Source organism: Gadus morhua, chromosome 2 (genome assembly GCF_902167405.1).
Source record: "Gadus morhua chromosome 2, gadMor3.0, whole genome shotgun sequence".
In the NCBI taxonomy this organism is placed as follows: domain Eukaryota; kingdom Metazoa; phylum Chordata; class Actinopteri; order Gadiformes; family Gadidae; genus Gadus; species Gadus morhua.
Window position 1 is genome coordinate 20694197 of NC_044049.1, and position 23603 is coordinate 20717799.

The window sequence follows — 23603 nt, forward strand, 5'->3', positions numbered from 1 at the left end:
GCCCCGTCACCATCTTCAGGAATTGTTTTGGCTGTGTATCCCATGAACAGCTTTGATGTTGGCTGGTTGCGCTGCCATTGGGCACAATTACATGGCAGGGGTTGGCAGTGGTTGGCAGCGCCTGAAATTATCCGTTAGTCAGCATCCCCAGCAATGCTTGTTTGATTCAGCATAGTCTTTTCATGGCGTTTCCAGTCGTATCATTTCGCCTCTTGTCGGGCGACTGTCCCTGGTCTATAACACTGTCAAGAATGCGGGTTCCTATTTGTCCAGTCAGGAGGGTTGCCGTTGTTATCCTTTGTTGATAGTGTAGTTGTGGTGGTGGCTCCATGTGTTGCAGTTCCATTTGTGCCGGGTCCTTTATGATCTTGGACTGGTAGTGCTGCTGTTAACTGGATCCTGCCTTATTCTTAGCTCTTTTCCCTTTCCGAAGCTCTGTCCCTCTTGATATAGTGAATCAGGCACACTTTATGGCGACATGCCTCTTTGTCCTCCCAGGGTACCTGCTGGGATCTGTTTTATATCTTCTGATTAGGTTGTGGTTTATTAATTGTTTTTTGCATTCAGCTGAAACCCTCCTAGAACACATTTAGTCATTGTGCCATTCCCTCAGACATGTGCCTTCAACAGGAAGGGTTGGTGTTTTAGGATTTAGAGGAGGAGGAACAGCCGGGATTTTCTCCTGGGTCCTGCTGTTGCATCTCAGTAAGTCTTTCTTATACTTCACCTTTCAACCGCACACCTAATAACCTACATTTACATTTGGGGCATTTAGCCAACGCTTTATCCAAAGCGGCTTGCGACGGTTCCTTCGAACATTCACACACCCGACGGCGGAATCAACCAAGGAAACCCATTACAGGAGCCTCTGGAGGAAGCAGCAGGGAAAACCAGAGGCTGAGAACCAGAGGCTGAGGGCCAGAGGACCAGAGGCTGAGGACCAGAGGCTGCGGGCCAGAGGATCAGAGGCTGAGGGCCAGTGGACCAGAGACTTAGGACCAAAGGCTGAGGGCCAGAGGACCAGAGGCTGAGGACCAGAGGCTGAGGGCCAGAGGACCAGAGGCTGAGGACCAGAAGCTGAGGGCCAGAGGACCAGAGGCTGAGGACCAGAAGCTGAGGACCAGAGGCTGAGGGCCAGAGGGTGAGGACCAGAGGCTGAAGACCAGAGGCTGAGGACCAGAAGCTGAGAACCAGAGGTTGAGGATCGGCGGCAGAGTAGACCAGAGGCTGGGGACCAGAGGCTGAGGACCGGCGGCTGGGGACCAGAGGCTGAGGACCGGCGGCTGGGGACCAGAGGCTGGAGGCCGGAGGCTGGAGACCAGAGACCAGAGAAGGGAGACCAGAGGCTGGAGACCGGAGGCTGACGAACAGAGGCTGGAGACCGGAGGCTGACGACCAGAGGCTGACGACCAGAGGCTAAGGACCAGAGGCTGGGGACAGGATGCAGCACCGGTCCAAAGGTTAACCATCACCTAGTTAATCTGAAACACTAAAACCAGGTCTGGTGACTAGTTATTGAAGTTGGGTTTTTATCATCTTCAGATTTGAATTCTGTGCCAGATCTGCGATATCAGGTCATTCATACTCGGGTTATGTAGGAGTCGTCTGAGCTGAACTTTGTAGTCTTGTTCTATATTTGAAACCAAAAACTTTGGTTTGCCCAGAATTCTGAAGTAACATATCCAGGTTACCAGGAATCTAGATCCCTGAAGCTGGGTTTTGAGGAGCTGTGCTTTGAGGAGCTGTGTCTGTCAGTGCCTGCTTGTCTGTGCGACTCTGAGCTCCCCGATCCTCCCTGGGTCTTGGTAAGATGTGTACGTTGTGTCGGAGCTGACGTCTGTGTGCTGTCCCTACAATCTACGAACACGGTGTTTCAGCTCGTCTGTGACCAGGGCTGGTAGGTATTCCTGTTCTCTCTGGGAACGTGTTTTGGTTTTCTGCTCTCATTGTCTCGTGAATTTCCCTAGTTTCAAGGTGTAGTGTAGAGAGAGCTGAATTCCTTGTGTCCTTTTTAAAATGTATGGACTGAAGTCGACTGCCTTTGTGGTACTCGCTCTACTTTTAAGGTAAGAGGAACGAGCGATATGTTGTTTCACCTTCATCTGACAAATGTACAGAAAATTGTACAGTCGCTATTGTAGCGTCTGCTAAACGCTCTAAGTGTAAATATAATGGACTCTATCTCAATCTCTCTCTCTCTCTCTCTCTCACTCTCACTGACTCACTCACTCACTCACTCACTCACTCACTCACTCACTCACTCACTCACTCACTCACTCACTCACTCACTCAAGGAAGGAACTTCCAGAGGACTAACTCGCTCCCCCAGAGGACAAGAGCTAAACCAGACCCAGTCCAATGATCGGCATGAGGCCACGAAGACCAAGCAGGATAGTGTGTCTGTTAATGTCAGTGGTTCTGGGGTGAGTGGATTGACTCTCTGTCTTACTGTTTTGTGACTCCTGGGACATCTCATTAAGTAGTCTGCTGCTGCTGCTATTCAAGGAGACACAGCCCTATACCACCTAGACAGGGGTTTGCATTAGTGACTCATTAAAGGGTTACTTCACCGATTCAGAACCGGCGTTCTATCATTCTAAAATCGCTATTGTAATATAAAAAAAAGTTTATTTTCCCTCAGTCTAACCCAGTCTTCTCTTGGCCCAGCTGTCCTGATCTAATTTTCTCCCAAGGTGACGTCAAATAAAGCGTTTGATGTCATCTTGGGAAACTTTGCTTGCCTGCTAGAAGGGCAGAGGACTACAAATCACTGGTTCCAAATTTGTGAGCCCACCAATAAGGAATGAGGGGGGGGCGGGAGCTCGCGTACGAGATGCCAACACAATGTCCGCCACGTTCCTTCACCGCTTCGCTAGAGAACAAATTTGCAATGTGAAACAGCCAAAGCGGATTTTGAAAATCTATTGTTGGATTCGGACATTCTGGGCTATTTGTACGAGCCAGAATACAGCCAGGACGAATTGACACAAATAGAGGCGGAGGCTGCTGCGGCTGCAGCTGAACAAGCCTTGCCTGTTGCCGGGGACGAGGAGCCGCCGGGGACGAGGAGCCGCCGGGGACGAGGAGCCGCCGGGGCGCACCGATTTCTTCTTTTCGCCTATAGACCCTAACAGTCCCTGTGTTGCAGCAAACTTCAGCGATGCCAGTTTCCTCCAGAAAAAATGGCTGAATTTGGGGAGGACAGGTCCGTGGATAACCTCTCACCCAGGCTTTATGCCTTATCTGAACAGTTTGGTAATGGATGCATATTTCCGGACCCAGAAAGTGAAGTGGAAACGCCAGCCAAAGTCCGCCGGGAGCATAGAGTAAGTGTTTTTTTTTTTACTAACACATTGGCTACAATAGTTTTGAGTCCCGGGGAACGTGACAATGTAGTTATCCGAAATTGGCCAATCTTATTGGCAGAGCATAGGCTACGTTACGGTAGCTTAAAGTCTGTGTAATGCTGTATAGGCTACTCAAGGCATAACTTATCTTGCTTTGCTAATGTTCTCTTTCTTTCTTAGACGGTTTCGGCTTCCTGTGTTGTCCAGGCCATCAGAGCTAATGACCCAGCACAAGATAGGCTGTACCGTGGCTACCAGAAGACAGTAGATGCTCAAGATGAGCTGTGACTATTTTGACTCTAGCAAACGCACCCTACACGTTTTATTTTTGTAAATAGTTCATATTTTTTCATGAATAAAACTTCAAATTCATGTTGGTTGTTGTGATTTGTTTATCACCCCAAGTGCTGTTATACTAAAGTAGGCCTACTGTATAAGATAAACACCTATTTTAACTGGGGAGAAAAGGTTGAGTACAAATACTTGATATGCTGAGCTACGGCATATATAATGGGTCCTTCCCATAGACATCCTATAAATAGACGCAGCATTGGCTGCTGGGACGCGAGAAATGCGGCCGCCATCTTGAAGTGTTAATGGGGAGCCAGGGTGCAGCAAAGTCCGAGGGGAGATTGTAACAGAGGATGTATTTCTGCTTAGGGAACACAGTTTGGCATCGCCAACCACCATTCAGACTTGTTATCATTGGTTGTGTATGTGTTTCATAAGAAAAGGCTACTACACATTGCGAAACACGCCTCTCTTGAACTTCAGAAAGGAAGCACGAGAAAGAAGCTATGCAAAACAGTCCTCTTTCAGGGTTTTAATCCCACAGATATTGATCTTTCTTACATTCACATTGCCTTCCATTGCCTTCCTACATTGTTCAGTCTGCATTTACCCTGACTGCTTTTTATTGTATTTTTAATTTCACTCCTAACTCATGATAATCAGGCCTAATGCGATAGATTTATTTTCCATGATAATTTTTTTGTATTTTATTCTCTTATTTTTGAAGCACTGTAAATTGTCAGTCCGCATTTACCCTGGCTTCTTTTTATTGTATTTTGAATTTCACTCGTACTGGTCTGATCATTTTCCTGTATCAATTCCCACCTGCAAACTCCAGTCCATTCCATCCATCCATCCACAAAAAAACATTCCATCAGCAGATTTGTATCATGATGCATTCTCATTTTAGGCCAAGTATAAGACAATACTTTCTTAACAGTATAATTGTAACCATGATATAAATGGAGTCATTCAAGTAACAACATTCAAATAGTAACTTTGTTGGGTAAGACAGAATTTGTTTTTATTCTGAATCCAGTGAAAAGGATTGGTGGTTTTAGCTGACATAAAAACGTTCAGGTGTTTATATATGTTGTTTAAGTATTTGCCAGACGCTTTATTCCAAAGCGACATGCATAAAAAATAAATATAAAACAATCACTGTAAACATTATAATAATTTAAGGAAAGAATGTTGTTAATACAAGTAAATACAAAATATCAATACAAAGTGTCAACACAGAATAAACTGCGGCTGCAGCAACAGTCAGAGATACAGTCTATAGGGTAAGATATATAGATATCTAATGTATTCATACATTGTTTATGTAGGATATATATGTATATATAGCCTAATCATATATTGTTTCTTTAACTTAAAAATAGCTGACCGTTTCTTTTTCCCTTCTCTGGGATTATGTTACCAGTTTTGATCTCGGACGGCTGGTCACTTATAGCATATAAGAATATTATATTACTGTTAAGCCAACTATGAATAATAAAACACACCAAACCATGTGTCCTTTATCAAAGCTACACATATGACAAAAAAACGTGTGAAAATCAGTGGTATTCAGTGAGGTATGACACAGCTTGCCCACTTCATCCGTTCGTCAACGTACGACGGAAGGCGTATCTGACGGATGAGGGAGTGGTATTTGCAGACGGAGCCACGATCTGATTGGCTGATGGATCCGTTGCAGCCTGAAAAGTTAAAATTTTCTCAACTTCTGCATATGCGTCTACAAAGACTAGACCCCTATACGTCCGACAAGCCCTCTGCCATCCGCCGACGGACGCATGTAGTGTGAACAAGGTGTCACGCCTCGTGCCCACTACCTCCGTCCGTTGACTGATCCCCATTGACTTTGAATGGGGACGAACGCGCAATGCATTGTGGATCCGTCCGTTCTGTTGGAGCCTTTGGCTCCGTCAAAAAGTTGAAAAATGTTCAACTTTTTCGGCAGCGACGGATCCGTCATCCAATCAGATCGATTTGATTGGCTGACAGATGCCTCTGCAAAGACTACTCCCCCATCCGTCAGCCACGCCTTCCCACGTCCGTTGACTGACGGTGCAGTGGGCATGTAGGGTTATGCCTCGTGCCCACTACCTCCGTCCGTTGACTGATCCCCATTGACTTTGAATGGGGACGCTCCGTCGGCTCCGTCTCTTGCATTCAGAAGTTGAGTCCGTCAGCCCATCATATCATGGCTCCGTCGGCAAATACCACTCCCCCATCCGGAGCGGATCACCATTCCAAGATGGCGACCCCACGTCTGTTTATGGTCCTTCCCCCTCTAAACGGAAACAGGCGGGAGGTGCAGCGAGCACAATGCATTGGGAGTTGGAGTATTTCTTACTTTTGAGCCAGAGAGACACTTCCTGCCTTTTCTCAGGCTAGGATGAACCGATTTAATTTTTCTTTGCACATTTAGAATACATAGAATTATTTACTTTATATAACATTCATATATCCACCGGTGAAGCATTCCAATAAACTCTTTAAACATATGATAATGTGTTCACATGTCAAATAGGAACATTTTAAACAGGACATTATCCATTAAAAGGTATGAAAAAACAACTGCATGAAGCCAAATATATTCTGTGATCACGTGTGTGTTGGACCCGCTGGACAGCTCTGTGAAGAGCCTTGTGAGGAGTTCAATGTTCACATGAAGGTGCTTCATTAATCATGAGCCGTGAGTGATTCCAGTGTCTGTCCTACGAGGATGACCCCTCTGATGAAGGGGAAGAAGGAGAAGGAAATCCCCCTTCACTGGGAGCTGTTTTATCATTCAGTTCATTACTTATTATTGGTCATAAGAAAAACGAAATACTAATCTGGGCTGCGGTGTTGGAAATAAGGGTCAGAAGAGGGGCAGGTCAGTAAGGCTCTATCAAAAGAGGTACAGGTCAGTAAGGCTCTGTCAGAAGAGGGGCTTATTTGTGCAGCAGTTCAGGTGCGTTTGTATGTGCTTATCGACCAGAGGTACCATGTCTATCTTCCGTAAGATAAAAAAATGTCTGTATGGCATAATGTAATTGCCATACAGACAAATCATTGTTGAATTCAGTCAAGTACTGCATTGTTCATTTATTCTCTCTCTCTCTCTCTCTTCCCCTTCAAATCCTTAGGGCAACACTCTACTATGTCATTCAACCATAGAGGTAAATAAACGTTTAATTTTCAATTTTCTTTCTTGGAGCATCACACTCTGTTGATTGCATGAAATGAGACGGAAAGCCTATTCCACTGTGGAGACGGGGATTGGGGATGGCAGGTGGCTCAGGAGGTAGAGCGGGTTGACTGGTAACTGGAAGGTTGCTAATTCGATCCCCGGCTCCTGCTAGCTGAGTGTTGAGGTTTCCCTGAGCAAGACGCCTCACCAAAACTGCTCCTGACTAGCTGGCTGTCACCCTGTGTGGCTGTCACCGCCGTCGGTGTGTGAATGGTTGAATGAATGGGTGAATGTTAGGCAGGATTGTAAAGCGCTTTGAGTGGCCACTGAATAGAAAAGCGCTCTATAAATGCATTCCATTTTCCATTGTTTTGGAGCAGTTCTTCAATTATCTGTTGTTGTTGACAGGACGGTTCCGGAGCCGACCATGGCCTACACCTGGGAGTGTCTGGACGTCCTGAGATGGACAGGGAGGCAGCACCCCCTGCTGGCCCCAGACCAGTGAGTGAAACTTGCCTTACCAGTGGGTTATGTGCAGTGGGAGTGGCTAAAGTTTTGGCCACACTACACGGTTTTGAAATGATAGAGCAGCGCTCACAAACAACTGTAAACGTCTAAAGGCATCCAGCATGTTATAATAGGAATATGGAACAGGACCACCGGGATCGTACAGGGACTGGCGTTTTATTCACATGGTATCAAACCCGGGTTCCATCCGTGCGTCCGACCTACTGACCCTAAGAGATTCCAGAATCCGCCTGACTGAATCGTTTGAGATGGGCGTTAGACCAACAGTGCACCGTAGCCCCAGCTCCTGATCCCAAGATGACTGTTCACCATTGTCTTCTTTTTCCCTCAGTCTGAAGTACAAACAGCCCAGCATCACAAAGGGGTAAGACCGCATCCCCATTATGGATGTCAAGTGTGTGTATTTGAAATTGTGCATCTATCTTTGTTGCATATGAGGAATGGGTTAACCTAGAGATTGTTATTGACACGAACACTTTACTGTTCTGACAGAGATATATTGTTAATTCTCTTTCTTGTACAAATGTACTGGATAAAAGCGTCTGCCAAATTCACAAAATGTGTATGCATGTGCATGTCTCAGCCGCCTAGACATCGTGGCCGTCACCCCCTGGCTGGCCCCCATCGTCTGGGAAGGGACCTTTGACCCCCGTCTGATGGACAGCATCTACAAGCCCCAGAACCTTACCATCTTCGCCACCGTGTTCGCTGTCGGAAAGTAGGACCTCATTTTCTTTGGGCAGACATTTAAGACTCTCCAGATTAACTTTTTCAGACCCATCTCTTAATGGCCGTTTGTTGCTAACTGGTATGTTCGCTTCCTACGAGACTTCCTACTGACAGCAGAGCAGCACTTTTTTGTTGGATACAGGGTGGATTACTATGTGTTCACCGATCCCTGACATGGCCAAAAACAGAAAAAGTATTTGAACCTGTGCCCTTACCCTGTTAGTATGGCAACCTTTAGAACCTAATCCTGACACTTCAAACTACCTATTGCTAACTACCTTCACTAAGGCTACATACTGACATTAAACTGCCTTCAATAATGCTAACTTAACTACCCAACATACTGTACCTTTTAAAGTGGCTAGTAATGTCTGGGGGGAATAAATGTTGAAGAAGGTCACAGTAGACACCAGTGGCGTAGCTTAGTTGTGCTAGGCCTCGGGGCAAGATCACATGTTTTTCTTGTTCATCAGACTGGGTCTGATGAACAAGAATTCTCTAGGCCTGGTCTAATTAACCAAACCCAATCTTACCCACTTGAACTGTGTCTGAAAACCAGAGCTTGTTTGACCCGATCTGACAAAGAGAGCAGGGGATGGCAAAATATAACTGGGTCTGAAAAGAGGGACTTGATAGAACCCAATTTTGTGATGCCTCTGACAGAACCCAATTTAACCGACTAGAATTGTGTCTGAAAAACCGGAAAATTTTAGAACTTAGAAATCCCATTAGTAACCCTTTCAAAGTTACTAGAATTTCTCAAAGCCTAGAACAGCATCCAACCAACTCCTGCCCAGGAGTACACAGTGTTTCCTCCATAGACTCAGGCCCAGGATGACCTCCAGGGCCTGATGTCGGATGGAGCCCTGCTCCCAATCCCCACTTCCTCACCCCGGTCCCCTGACCCCGGTCCTGTCTTCCAGGTACATGTGGATCAACAAGCCCACCAAGGTCCTGTCTTCCAGGTACATGTGGCAGGACTTCAAACTAAGGAAACCCGAACTCGGGATCATACGGTTCTCGGGTGTGAAGAAGAACTACTCAGAGATCCGACCCAACGTGTGAGGGCCTCCAGCACCGACCAGGGACGGGGCAGGGATTGTTCTGTTTTTGTTAGGGTTATTTATATAAGTATAATATGTTTAGGCATGTTTTAAATACGGGGGTGGCGGTCCCAATCTGATTTTAAGTCAATCCTGGAAACATGAGGGGAAGTTAACACTGCATTATGACACTCAAACAATGTGATAGGTTGTGCCAACATCGTGGACGGTCCACAAAACAGTTATTTTTATGATACAGCTTGAAATTTCGGAACATTTGAACTCACTTTTGAACACCCAAAGAGGTGAATATAAAACAAATCATTCCAAATGACCTTGGTTGTAATGTGTCTTTCAATGTCATGAATTCAAAGGTATATGATATTAAGGATAATATGTATGTCTGATGTTCAATAATGACAGAGGTTTATATTGAGTTAACGCAGTTTTATTAAACAGAAGTGGCTATCGTCATTGTTTTTCATTGTAAATTCATCTTTATTCCATCTGCCCCACCTCCCCACCATCTTCCCACATCTAAAATCCTCTAAATCTTCGTCTTCATGTCTAAATGTCTGGCCATGACTACCTCAGTGGCTGCAATGGGCCTGTCTGGCACTTTGTATCCTGTACCCCCAACTCCCTTCTTTTAAAAAGACATCAGAGTACACGTCCCACGAACTAGCAGGTACAAGTAGGTCATGAAGACCAGCAGTCCTAGGGTCTATTGCGACTCCAGCACTGCGGAACTCTCCACCCCGGCAGCCATCACGGCGAAGAAGAGGTTGGGGAAGAAGGAGCGGGCGCAGATGGCAGCCTTGGGGAGGGACGGGGCGATGACCACCTCCTTCCTCTTGTCGTTCACCGTCCTCACGATCTCCCGGACCGCCGCCCCTGGCGTGACCCCCAGCGGGGTTGGGCCGTACAGGACTGTAGGAAGTTAAAGCTCACTGAGTAGGGCTCCCCTGATGACCCCCCAGCGGGGTACATAACTATAGGAGGTCAATGGTCACTGAGTAGGGCTCCCCTGATGAACCCTGATGTCACTGCGGTACAATGACAGTAATGTGGGCAGCTGCTCACTCAGGGCTATTTCAGTTGGCAATAACGTGGACGCGTAATACATTCTTCTTTTTTATATTTAATGAAAGAGTAAAATAAACAGGCTTGAAATGAAATGCCCACAAATGGACCCTTAGTAGTCACTTGACCAGAAGGGCTTGGAGCTGATTGGCTGCTAGTACTCACATGACCAGAAGGGCTTGGAGCTGATTGGCTGCTGGTACTCACATGACCAGAAGGGCTTGGAGCTGATTGGCTGCCAGTACTCACGTGATCAGAAGGGCTTTGAGTTGATTGGCTCCTGGTACTCACATGACCAGAACGGCTTGGAATTGATTGGCTGCTAGTACTCACATGACCAGTAGGGCTTGACACTGATTGGTTGCTGGGTGCTGGCGCTGCAGATGAAGGTGTGGCTCAGCGTGCTGACGGAGATGCCATACTCCTGGACCTCCGGCCGCAGACAGTCAAAGAAGGCCTGCACTGCGTGCTTCGAGGCTGCGTCTGGAACACAGATAATACTGGATTAGAGAAGGGTAAACCAGATTATACTGGATAGACCCGATTATACTGGATTAGAGAAGGTTAGACCAGATTATACTGGTTTAGAGAATAGTAGACCAGATTAACCTGGATTAGAGAAGAGGAGACCAGATTATAATGCATTAGAGAAGAGTAAACCAGATTATACAGGATTAGAGAAGATTAGATCTACTCTCCAGCAGTCTAACACTAGACCGGATTATTCTGGATTAGAGATGATTAGATCAGCATCACAGTTTTCCTCCTACCCGCTAACGAGTAGATTCATTAAAAAACATTGGATTATATGAGATTCTTTTATAATGGACTAAAGGTTTCGATGAAATTTGTTTTATCAGATCTGATGATGTTGGATCAAGATAACATCTGTTCCACAACATTCACTATAGGCCTAAATACGATTAGTGTGGTACATCAGTTTCCATTCTGAGAGTGCCCGGGGGGTGTGTCGCTCACAGGTGGTCCGGAACGGGACGGCCAGCCGCCCCTGGATGCTGTTGACCAGCAGCAGGTGGCCCGTCCTCCTGGAGATCATGGAGGGAAGGACGCCTGTGGACCCATGAGAGGAGAACCAGAGGCAACCAATAAAGAACAATGAGAACCAGAGGAGACCCAATGGGGAACAATGAGAACCAGAGGAGACCCAATAGAGCACAATGAGAACAAGAGGAGACCCAATAGAACACAATGAGAACCAGAGGAAATCAATAGGAAACCAGGGGAACAAAGGTTTGAAGTTCAAGCACAATACCACAACTAAAACAAAGAGTGTTCGAAGCACTAGTCTCACCTCACTTCCTGTAATTTGTGCAAAGAAATCCTCATTATAGATAATTTAACTCTGCACAGTCACATCAAAATCGATACGTCAGCTACATATCATCCTGTCTTACATTAAGCTAATGGTATGACTTTAACACAGGACGATTACACTGTGGATCCTGAGTGAACTACTGAACAACACCAGATTCAGCTTGCAGAGAACAGCATGTCAGTGCATTGTGATACGATGGATCCCAGAGAGAGTCCAAACCATTTAATTAACTGTTTACACAGCACTGCTCTGTACTCTAGCCTCTAGTTCCTCTCCGAACATCGGCTCACTAAACGTTGTGTACTGTGCATCTGTCATTAAGATCTGAGATTTTATAGAGCAGAAGACATCTGGATTTTGAATAATAAACATAAAACAACTGCCCCCTAACTCTCTGCTCCTCCCTCCCGTTGTTTCTCTGTCATTGAGGAATGCTGCATCATTCCTCTGTTGATGTCATTCACAGACCAGTTTGGTGATAATCACTGACGTCCATTTGAATCAAATAGCCCTGCCACAGCCGTCAGCAACCAGTGAGCTAGTGAACACCTATTGTACGTATGCTAAAAATAATAATCATATTTTTATATGCTTCTTTCATAATCCTTTCTTACAACTAGTTGATCTAATGTTATATAATAAAACTATTAGAACATAGAGTCCATGGATTTGTGACGCTGACCTTTGGCAAGGGTGACGGGGCCGAAGTAGTTGTTAAAGGTCCCATGACATGCTATTTTATGTATTCTTTAATATAGGTATTAGTGGGCAACTAACACAGTATTCAAAGACGTACCCGAAATTCAGCCGTGGTGCAGAGTTACAGCCACTCCGAGCCAGTCGCACATTGAGCTTCCCCCAAATGCGCTGTTTTGGTGTCTGTAGCTATAATGCAAATGAGGAGGAGCGAGGCGGGTCAAGGAGGAGGGTTGGGGTGTGGCCCTGAGCAGCTTGCAGCCACGGTACCATGCGCTCTGTTTACAGTGGATGTATCGCAATGGCGAGGCGCACACAGCCTTTAGCTGTGTTCTGTAAATATTCTACAACACACGGGAGTCCTGGAGCTCTATATCTAAATATTATCATATAGCCTACATAGATATCTATATCATATAATATATATTATCACGGCCAAAAGCTGTGTGAGCCGATATTATGAATCTCAAACGACCGCGTTGGGTTCTCCGACGTTCCTGGTTCTTCAACGTCCACATTAATGTGAAGTAGACTGAACCGCGACAAGGAGGAGAAAGGGATCGTTGCCGGGCAGTGCTTAGGCACCTCCGCCTCCGGCGGTGGTCCCTCAGCGGGGCTCAAGCGGGAGACATTCGCCGCCAACAATCCCTTTCTCCTCCATGTCTCGGTTCATGTTCTTGAGGGAGTCAAAGCCAAAGTTCCTTCCCCCCGAGCAGAACAGCTAGTGCTCGTTTTACACCAAACGCAAGTTTTAGCCACTGGGGGACCATAGGCAGGCTAGGGGAACTCATATTTATGTTAGAAAACCTCATAAAGTGAGATTTTCATGTCATGGGACCTTTAATATAATATATATTTAATATTTCTATCAGAACATAGAGTCCATGTGTCTGTGAGGCTGACCGTTGGCCAGGGTGAAGGGGCCAAAGTAGTTGTTAATATAATATATATTTATTACTACTATTAGAACATAGAGTCCATTGGTCTGTGGGGCTGACCTTTGGCCAGGGTCACGGGGCCGAAGTAGTTGTAGTCCATCAGCAGGCGCTCGGTCTCCAGGGAGACGGCGGCGGCCGGCGCCCGAACCTTCAGGCTGGAGTTGAGAATCAGGAGGTCCAGGCTGCCGTAGCACTCCATAACCTCCGTCACCACCTCCGGCATGCTGCCGAGGTCCCCGAAGTCCAGCAGCACCAGCTTGGGCAGAAAGGTCTGTAGTGGAGGGGGGTGGGGGGGGTGGCAATCAATAAATTAACCAATGAATCCATCATCGTCAATTCAATCCATTAATCAATCAATGAGCCCATCAATTAATCATTAATCAACCAATCAATCAATTAATTAACCATCAATGAATCATTAATCAACCCATCACTCCATCAATAAATCAATGAACCCATCAATCAATCATTATGAATCAATCCATCCATCTTACTAACAAGGCTCGTTAGTGGATCCCGTACCGTAGTGGGGTCTGAGGAGGCGGAGAGCTCATCGGCCACGCCCTCCAGCTGCTCCCAGCTCCTCCCACAGAGGATCAGCCGCGCTCCTCCTCGGTGGAACACACTGGCACATTCTGAAGAGCAGGAGCAGAGGGGAAAGCTGAGGAGCAGGAGGAGCAGAGGGGAGAGGTGAGGAGCAGGAGGAGCAGAGGGGAGAGATGAGGAGCAGGAGGAGCAGAGGGGAGAGGTGAGGAGCAGGAGGAGCAGAGGGGAGAGGTGAGGAGCAGGAGGAGCAGAGGGGAGTGATGAGGAGCAGGAGGAGCAGAGGGGAGAGGTGAGGAGCAGGAGGAGCAGAGGGGAGAGGTGAGGAGCAGGAGGAGCAGAGGGGAGAGGTGAGGAGCAGGAGGAGCAGAGGGGAGTGGTGAGGAGCAGGAGGAGCAGAAGGGAGAGGTGAGGAGCAGGAGGAGCAGAGGGGAGAGGTGAGGAGCAGGAGGAGCAGAGGGGAGAGGTGAGGAGCAGGAGGAGCAGAGGGGAGAGGTGAGGAGCAGGAGGAGCAGAGGGGAGAGATGAGGGGCAGGAGGAGCAGAGGGGAGAGGTGAGGAGCAGGAGGAGCAGAGGGGAGTGATGAGGAGCAGGAGGAGCAGAGGGGAGAGATGAGGGGCAGGAGGAGCAGAGGGGAGAGGTGAGGAGCAGGAGGAGCAGAGGGGAGAGGTGAGGAGCAGGAGGAGCAGAGGGGAGAGGTGAGGAGCAGGAGGAGCAGAGGGGAGTGATGAGGAGCAGGAGGAGCAGAAGGGAGAGGTGAGTAGCAGGGAGAGGAGCAGGGAGAGGAGCAGAGCAGGGATGGGGCAGAGTGGGGAGGTGAGGAGCAGGAGGAGCAGAGGGGGGAGAGGTGAGGAGCAGGAGGAGGAGCAGGAGCCCCCAGGCCGCCTCTGGACGCCTGCTCCACCGTGCAGCTGTTGGGGCGTCCTCACCTCTCCCCAGGCTGGATAGAGCGTCAGAGATCACCACCACCTTGTTCCTCACAGAGGTCTGTGAGAACAGGTGGACCATCAGCCCATAGAGGTAGACCAGCCCCGCCAGCACCACCAGCACGCAGGGGACCACCAGGACCACCGAGGTCAGCACCGGGTCCATCGCTGCTGGTTGTCCTGGAGACAAGGTCGGGTTGAGTCAGCCTGGTGAGGTATTCTCACCTAGATTGGTCCGATGATGTTGAATGGATGTCAAGGACGATGGCAAAAGCTTAATTGGGTCAAGACTGTAGGTAAGGTTGTGGAAGTATTGATGTGAAAATAGTATTATTATGATACAATAAGCGGAAATATGAATGGAGAATGTTTTTCTTCGGAATGAGAAGGGAGTCTACGAGTTGACGCCTGGTGTCTCTGGAAGGTAATCAAGGCGATGTATGGATCAGATGATGGTCTATGAATATGGACCTTTCAGACCCACCTTTAAACCCTTTTATAAATATAGATTGATTTTTACAATTAGGAAACTAAAGCAAAGGAGAGGATATATTTCAGAAGCAAAAACTGAAACGGGCACATTTTACCCTCGAGAGAACGTTCTACTTCTAAGTAATTTTAAACATTTTAAATAGCTAAGTAGTAGGCCTAAATATAGCTGCAGTAGAAGAATGTGCAGGGCCCACTTCAAGAGCCTGGGTTAACAGACTTATTTGATATGTTGAGCTGACATTCAGGTTATCTTAACCTGAGGCAAAGTTGCTACATAGCAGGTCTTTCCTCATGCTGCTGTGTGGAATTTCAACTCCAGGTTTTATGAACTTCCACGGACAAAGTTGTGACCTCCCACAAGCAACCACTAGAGGGGGCCGGTTGGCGCCACGCATCGTGGTAACATGATATCTCTCCCCCAACTAGAGACTGAAGACAATCTCCCATGTTTCTATCATAAAAATGGATGGAAAAAACTATGATTTGATAATTTTTGTGATATTGTCAAAGTAATCTCATATTTATCAACGATCAGAATAGTATAATAGAAATGACCCAATTCACTTGGGTCAAGCTATGTGAAAGCTCTTTATAATTCAATCCTCAAAATACATTGGACATTTTGGTGAAAGGATGAGGTATAAACTTGACTTCACTGGCTATATGAGGAGCACTCGACGAAGGGTTAAGGATCTGGCTATTTTAAGTATAATGCCATGGTGTGTGGAGCAGCTCGTGAAATATTGCTTATTATGACGCTCCTGGAACCGTCACCTTATCGTGGTGGAGAGGTTTGCGTGTCCCTGTGATCCTAAGAGCTGTGTTGTCTGGAGCCTTGTGCTCCTGGTAGGGTCTCTCATGGCAGAGTGGGCTCAGGTGAGGGGCCAGACTAAGAATGGTTCAAAAAACTCCAATGAATAACGGAAAAAGAGGAGATGTGACCCGGCCCGGAGGAAGCCCGGGGCCCCCGTCTGGAGCCAGGCCCAGACGGAGGGCTCGATGGCGAGCGCCTGGTGGCCGGGTTTGCCACGGAGCCCGGTCGGGCACAGCCCGAACAAACTACGTGGCACCCCCCCTCTCTTCATCCCATGGGCCCACCACCTGTGGGAAGACCCGTTGGGGTCGGGTGCGCAGCCACATGGGTGGCAGCGAAGGTCAGGGGTCTCGACGGACCAGACCCGGGCGGCAGAAGCTGGCTCTTGGGACGTGGAACGTCACCTCGCTGTGGGGAAAGGAACCGGAGCTTCTGAGGGAGGTGGAGCGCTATCAGTTAGATCTGGTGGGGCTTACCTCCACGCACAGTCTCAGCTCTGGTACCGTACTCCTGGATAAGGGTTGGACTCAATTCTTCTCCGGAGTTGCCGAGGGCGTGAGGCGCCGGGCGGGTGTGGGGATACTCATAAATCCCCGGCTGAGCGCCGCGGTGTTGGAGTTTACCCCGGTAGACGAGAGGGTCGCCTCCCTGCGCCTAAGGGTTGTAGGGGGGAAAACTCTGACTGTTGTTTGTGCGTATGCACCAAACAGCAGCTCAGAGTACTCGGCCTTCTTGGAGACCCTGAATGGAGTCCTGTATGGGGCTCCAGTAGGGGACTCCGTAGTTCTGCTGGGAGACTTCAACGCCCACGTGGGCAACGATGGAGACACCTGGAGAGGCGTGGTGGGGAGGAACGGCCTCCCTGATCTAAACCCGAGCGGTCGTTTGTTATTGGACTTCTGTGCTAGTCATGGATTATCCATAACAAACACCATGTTCGAACATAAGGGTGCTCATAAGTGTACCTGGTACCAGAGTACCCTAGGCCGAAGATCGATGATCGATTTCGTGATCGTGTCATCTGATCTGAGGCCGCATGTTTTGGACACTCGGGTAAAGAGAGGGGCGGAACTGTCAACCGACCACCATCTGGTTGTGAGTTGGATCAGGGAATGGGGGAAATTTCCGGATAGACCTGGTAAGCCCAAACGAGTAGTGCGGGTGAACTGGGAACGTCTGGAGGAGGCCCCCGTCCTAGGTATCTTCAACTCACACCTCCGGCGGAGCTTTTCTGGCATTCCTGTGGAGGTTGGGGGCATTGAGCCGGAGTGGGCGGTGTTCAAAGCCTCCATTGTTGAAGCTGCGGTGGCTAGCTGTGGCCTCAGGGTCTTAGGCTCCTCAAGGGGCGGTAACCCTCGGACACCGTGGTGGACACCGGTGGTCAGGGAAGCCGTCCGACTGAAGAAGGAGGCCTTCTGGGATATGATATCCTGGAGGACTCCTGACTCGGTTGCAGGGTACCGACAGGCTCGAAGGGCTGCAGCGGCTGCCGTGTCGGAGGCTAAGCAGCGGGTGTGGGAGAAGTTCGGAGAGGCCATGGAGAAGGACTTTCGGTCGGCACCAAAGTGTTTCTGGAAGACTATCCGGCACCTCAGGAGGGGGAAACGGGGAACCATCCAAGCTGTGTACAGTAAGGATGGGACTCTGTTGACCTCAACTGAGGAGGTCGTCGGACGTTGGAAGGAACACTTTGAGGAACTCCTGAATCCGAATAACACGCCCTCTATGTTGGAGGCAGAGCTCGAGGTTGATGGTGTTTCGTCGTCAATTTCCCTGGTGGAGGTCACTGAGGTAGTCAAACATCTCCCCAGTGGCAAAGCCCCAGGGATTGATGAGATCCAGCCAGAAATGCTAAAGGCTCTGGGTGTTGAGGGGCTGTCATGGTTGACACGCCTATTCAACATCGCGTGGGAGTCGGGTACAGTGCCAAAGGAGTGGCAAACCGGGGTGGTGGTTCCCCTGTTCAAAAAGGGGGACCAGAGAGTGTGTGCCAATTACCGGGGTATCACACTTCTCAGCCTCCCTGGTAAAGTCTACTCCAAGGTGCTGGAAAGGAGGGTTCGGCCGATCGTCAAACCTCAGATTGAAGAGGAACAATGCGGTTTTCGCCCCGGACGTGGAACTACGGACCAGTTCTTCACTCTCGCAAGGATCCTGGAGGGGGCCTGGGAGTATGCCCATCCGGTCTACATGTGTTTTGTGGATCTGGAGAAGGCGTATGACCGGGTCCCCCGGGAGAAACTGTGGGAGGTGCTGCGGGAGTATGGGGTAAGGGGGTCTATCCTCAGGGCCATCCAATCTTTGTACTCCCATAGCGAGAGCTGTGTTCGTGTTCTCGGCAGCCAGTCAGTTTCGTTCTCAGTGGGTGCTGGTCTCCGCCAGGGCTGCGCCTTGTCACCAATCCTGTTTGTGATATACATGGACAGGATATCGAGGCGTAGTCGTGGTGGGGAGGGGTTGCAGTTCGGTGGTCTGAGGATCTCGTCACTGCTTTTTGCAGATGATGTGGTCCTCATTGGATCATCGGCCTGTGACCTTCAGCACTCACTGGATCGGCTGGCGGCCGAGTGTGAAGCGGCTGGGATGAGGATCAGCACCGCTAAATCTGAGGTCATGACTCTTAGCAGGAAACCGGTGGATTGCTTACTCCGGGTAGGAAATGAGTCCTTTGCCCAAGTGAAGGAGTTCAAGTCCCTCGGTTTCTTGTTTCGCGAGTGAGGGTACTATGGAGCGTGAGATTGGCCGGAGAATCGGAGCAGCGGGGGCGGTATTGCGTTCGCTTTACCGCACCGTTGTAACGAAAAGAGAGCTGAGCCGCAAGGCAAAGCTCTCTATCTACCGGTCGATCTTCGTTCCTATCCTCACCTATGGTCATGAGGGCTGGGTGATGACCGAAAGGACGAGATTGCGGGTACAAGCGGCCGAGATGAGTTTTCTCAGAAGGGTGGCTGGCGTCTCCCTTAGGGATAGGGTGAGAAGCTCAGCCATCCGTGAGGAACTCGGATTAGAGCCGCTGCTCCTTTACTTAGAAAGGAGTCAGCTGAGGTGGTTCGGGCATCTGGTAAGGATGCCCACTGGGCGCCTTCCTTGGGAGGTGTTTCAGGCACGTCCAGTGGGGAGGAGACCTCGGGGAAGACCCAGGACTAGGTGGAGAGATTATATCTCAACACTGGCCTGGAAACGCCTTGGGATCCCCCCGTCAGAGCTGGTCAATGTGGCCCGGGAAAGGGGCCCCCTGCTTGAGCTGCTCCCCCCACGCCCGACCCCGGATAAGCGGATGACGATGAGGATGAGGATGAGGATGACGCTCCTACACGATGACTGAACTAAAAAGCATCACAGATGGGTCATCACCATGTGGACTCAGAACCTCCCTCCTACATCTGTAAACCCAAAAACAGGTTATTAATCCAAAAACATGTGCACGCTTGAGCCTTTTGTCCATTCTGGGCTACTATAGAAACATGGTAGTGCAACATGGCTTAAATACTTAATTAAATATATATATATATGTAATTACATACACTGCACCCTTAAGACTCTCATGTTGGCAAAGGGCCAATTGAAATCCCGCAGCGACCACAGTCGGGCTCGAACATTGTGATGTCACATCGCAACCCGCCATCATAGAAGTACAGGAGCATCGCAGTGTTAGTGGCACTAATGGGCTTTTGGTCATTGTGCAGTCATTCATCTTGAACATATTTGTCATCGTGGGGGGGAAATTGTTAAATTTGACACGGCTCAGCATTTCTCATGCCATAGTTTATGGTATATTAACATTAATTTAGGGTTTTACAATAATATAACTCTCTTGAGGCATCACAAAATGGCGGACTATCGCCAACAAAAAGCCTAAATATATCGCTGCCTCGGCCACAGTAGAGAAAGCTTATCTTCTTTTAAAGCTAAATGTCACATTGACCATTTCCTTCATACATCTTCAAACAGCTGGACAGACACCAACACAGCATGGAACAAAGTGAATACATCCGTAGTTTAAGGAACCTGTAGGCCTTGTATCAACCAATCAGTAGGTGAAATCATAGCGCTTCACCCTGAAATGTCCATTGGAAACCTAAAATAACCAATGAACAAATGAATAGAATAATGGTTTTAGCTAAATATATATCTATGTACCCTCTCAAACAGAGTAATCCAAATGACAGGGCATAATGTTGTGGTGCAGTTAGCCATCAACTTACTGCGTGTTGGTAGTTGGAAGGCGATAGTAGATCTACTACGACACACACGGTTTACTGAACCCTCTGAGACCAGCGACTCCAGCAGTCATCCGAGGCTGATATAGGGTCTGCTCTTTGGTCTGCTCTGTGGTCTGCTCTGATCTGGGGTCTACTCTGAGGCCTGCTGCCAGGCGACACATGCAGGCCGTAAATAGAAGGACAGCTGAGCCTGTCATCTTCCAGCATGTTATGTATAGCATGACAGGGGAGGTGTGTGTGTGTGTGTGTGTGTGTGTGTGTGTGTGTGTGTGTGTGTGCGTGCGTGCGTGCGTGCGTGCGTGCGTGCGTGCGTGCGTGTGTGTGTGTGTGTGCGTGTGTGTTTATGTGTGTGTGTGCTTGGGAGAAGGGTGCCCCCTTCTGCCCAGGGTGCCCCCTCCTCCCCAGTATGCCCTCTCCTCTCCAGGGTGCCCCTCCTCCCCCAGATTGCCCCCTCCTCCCCCAGGGTGCCCCGTCCTCCCAAGGTCCCCCCCCTCTCCGTTCTTGCATTTGTTTTAACTTTAATTTAACATTTTCATGAATTGGTTTTAATGGATTTCTACGTAAGCACGAATCTATAGAGATGTATATTTCAACACTTAAGACACGTTGTGACTTCAGACAGCAGAGGGCAGTAGAACGTAGCTCGTCCTCCCGTGGGTCTGGACGGTCTGGGCCCAGTTTCCCGATAACGATGGATCTTCGCTCGTACGATCATTCACACGATGGATCTTTCGAACCATCGTTAATTTCTTTGACGCGTTTCCCGAAACTCCTCTTAACATCAACGCGCATTCGCTGCACTCACGACGTTCTCAGGATTGTACCTGTCCACTGACATGGTGCTGAAACGGGCTATGACGCAGGGGGAGACGCAGGAATGTCTCAGGAAAATGGGATTAAAAAGTGTTAAAATATCTCCCCATCAAAGCCAACAGCAGAGTAGCTTACGAAAAGAATAGAGTGCAATAATATGAATGCTAAAGATATTAAAACACAATTGATTAGGCCTAGGCTGACAATTATATCAGTCCTAATCCTGAACGCACTGTGCATACATTTATTCACGGCATTTTCCCCCCTGAAATAATTCCATATTACAAAAAATCCAAAATAGCTTGTGTGACAACTAGGCCTACATGTTAATGTGCTGATTTCTGAAACATACTTTGCGCAGCAAGAGAGCCGACTTTATCTGATTCCGCATAAGGTTTCATTGATTGGCTCTAGTATAGAATATTTGTAGACAATAAAAATGCAACGTTCCATTCATTAATTATGAAAGACGTAGACATGGATTATATCCCATCCAGTGTCTATTACCAGCTGAAACACCTTCACATGGGCAAATATAAGACATTTCAGTCGTTTTCCTTCTGCCAGAAAATGATCTGAAGCCGAATCTTGGTACTGAAATGTTTTATATGCCTTAAAATGAGTTGAGAACATTCATGAGTATCAAATTACATAGATTATATCCCATATTGTCTATTACCAGCTGAAACACCTGGGTAGATATAAGACATTTCAGTCGATCGTGTACAAAAAGAATTGTGAATCTCTTGCAATTTTGTGTTATTTTTTATTTAACATTAAGAATGTTGTAATGTAACAACGTTTTTTTTGTTTGTTTGTAGCAAAGTAGGCCCTCATTGAATTGAAATTACAATCACGATAAAATATGTTTTGAATCTTTCAACCATCACTACAGCCAGTTCTTCAGGATGCGGCAGAACCGCTATCAGAAGACTGATTGGGTGGATGTAAAGTGGCAGCAAGCCACAATCAAACACAGCATTCAAAAGGATGGTGGTAACTGTGGTGTTTTGGTCATGAAGGTAATGTCTTCATCCCCTGATAAATAGTTTGAATATGAAAACATTTGTTTGTTTTGGCTTGTTTGTTGTAATAACATGACTGCTATGGGGTTGTGCTGAGTGCAGAACACAGACAATGAAAATGGATGAAGTTAAACTGATTTATTGTTAGGAAAATCCTGGGCAGTGAAGTGGAAATGGCTGGCACGGGCTGTAGCAGGGGTAAGATCAAAATGGTGAAGTGTGTCTAGGCAGGGGTAGCTGAGTGGCAATCTTGGTATAATCGATGTAATTTGATACTCATGAATGTTCTCAACTCATTTTAAGGCATATAAAACATTTCAGTACAAAGAGAGGGCTTGAGATCATTTTCTGGCAGGAGGGAAACGACTGAAATGTCTTATATTTGCCATGTGAAGGTGTTTCAGCTGGTAATAGACACTGGATGGGATATAATCTATGTAATTTGATACTCATGAATGTTCTCAACTCATTTTAAGGCAAATAAGACATTTCAGTACCAAGAGAGGGCTTGAGATCATTTTCTGGCAGGAAGAAAAGGACTCCAATGTGTCATATTTTCGCTTTATAACGTATTACAGCTGATAAAAGAGACTGGATTGGTTCTTATCTACCCCACATAGCCCACATGAATGTTATAGTGTCAGTTTGAACCCTAATCTATTTAATGTGATAGGACCTACTCATGAATGTTTTCAATTAATTTTGAGAAGAAAATATTTTTTTCTTCAAAAATCTATAATCTGGGAAAACAATGCATAGTAAGAAAATATATGTTTTATTGTATAAAATGGACACACAGAAATAATTTCGATGTTTTAAAAACATAAAGAAGGATAATTGTCTCACGGACAATAGTCCTGTTGACTAGTAGCCCATGACTGATCAGACGTCGATCCCAGTACAACGTCGATGTCTTGTCACCTTAAAGTACATATCTGTGTTAATACAGCGGACAAGTCCTGTAGTGCTATTGACTAGTATGACTTATCTGACTTTGCTGCCGCACACACGTTTCGAGGCGATATAGCCTGGCTTTAACAGGCTGTTGCCGCTCCCGCGGCTGAAATCACTTTCTGGCAGCTGATCACTTTTCGGCACAACACCGGCCCTGACTCTGAGTGTAGACTACAAACTCGATTAACTAAGGTCAGGGATGTTCCTTACTGTCTAGACAGGGTCCAATAAATAGTGAACTTCATCACAGCCTCACCGAAGCGCCTACAGTGCTTAATGCAAACAATCGCAACAAAAAACACTGCAGAAATTCTCGGACACCCGCTGGTTTCAGTAGTAGATGTCTAGCCTATGTCTCCTGTCATTGATCAATATGAGGACATTTTAACCACGATGGTTGAATTAAAATCAGAGGGAGACAGCAAGTGCAGCTCGAAAGCGACCTCCCACACAAGAGCAATGGAATCATTTGATTTTATTATATGCCTTGTAACGTTTGATCGGTACATTTCGGCTGCGCATGTAGGCCTATTTTTGGAATTTTTAATTGCTGCAATAAATTATGTTATTGTTGACTTCTAACATGTCTCTACCTTTGCTGTTTAAATCTAACAGTAGTCTTAGAGTAATATATCGGC

At 47.4% G+C, this 23603-nt stretch overlaps 2 protein-coding genes across 2 annotated transcripts; one reads left to right on the forward strand and one right to left on the reverse strand.

Annotated features, from left to right (window-relative positions):
- Nucleotides 1-7249: 7249 nt before the first annotated feature.
- LOC115557049 (globoside alpha-1,3-N-acetylgalactosaminyltransferase 1-like) lies at nucleotides 7250-9407 on the forward strand. The gene is made up of 5 exons (XM_030374617.1): nucleotides 7250-7323; nucleotides 7682-7714; nucleotides 7934-8068; nucleotides 8159-8248; nucleotides 9003-9407. The coding sequence occupies exons 1-5, from the start codon at nucleotides 7250-7252 to the stop codon at nucleotides 9142-9144; spliced, it is 474 nt and encodes a 157-aa protein (XP_030230477.1). The 3' UTR covers nucleotides 9145-9407.
- A 147-nt stretch (nucleotides 9408-9554) lies between these two features.
- On the reverse strand, nucleotides 9555-20332 carry LOC115539363 (dehydrogenase/reductase SDR family member 7C-B). Its single transcript, XM_030350397.1, has 7 exons — nucleotides 20156-20332; nucleotides 14648-14824; nucleotides 13698-13810; nucleotides 13236-13446; nucleotides 11184-11276; nucleotides 10539-10688; nucleotides 9555-10052 (listed from the first exon to the last, which is right to left on the reverse strand). Exons 2-7 carry the CDS (start codon nucleotides 14808-14810, stop codon nucleotides 9847-9849), a joined length of 936 nt encoding a protein of 311 aa, XP_030206257.1. The 5' UTR covers nucleotides 14811-14824; nucleotides 20156-20332; the 3' UTR covers nucleotides 9555-9846.
- Between the last annotated feature and the right edge of the window lie 3271 nt (nucleotides 20333-23603).

Coding starts and splice junctions, on each gene's coding strand:
- LOC115557049 (XM_030374617.1), top strand. CDS start 7,250: ATGGCCTACACCTGGGAGTGTCTGGACGTCCTGAGATGGACAGGGAGG. Junction 7,715..7,933: donor CAGCCCAGCATCACAAAGGG/GTAAGACCGCAT, acceptor TGCATGTCTCAG/CCGCCTAGACATCGTGGCCG. Junction 8,069..8,158: donor ACCGTGTTCGCTGTCGGAAA/GTAGGACCTCAT, acceptor TGTTGCTAACTG/GTATGTTCGCTTCCTACGAG.
- LOC115539363 (XM_030350397.1), bottom strand. CDS start 14,810: ATGGACCCGGTGCTGACCTCGGTGGTCCTGGTGGTCCCCTGCGTGCTG. Junction 10,689..11,183: donor CGTCCCGTTCCGGACCACCT/GTGAGCGACACA, acceptor TCTGTGTTCCAG/ACGCAGCCTCGAAGCACGCA. Junction 10,053..10,538: donor TGTCAAGCCCTACTGGTCAT/GTGAGTACTAGC, acceptor AACTTCCTACAG/TCCTGTACGGCCCAACCCCG.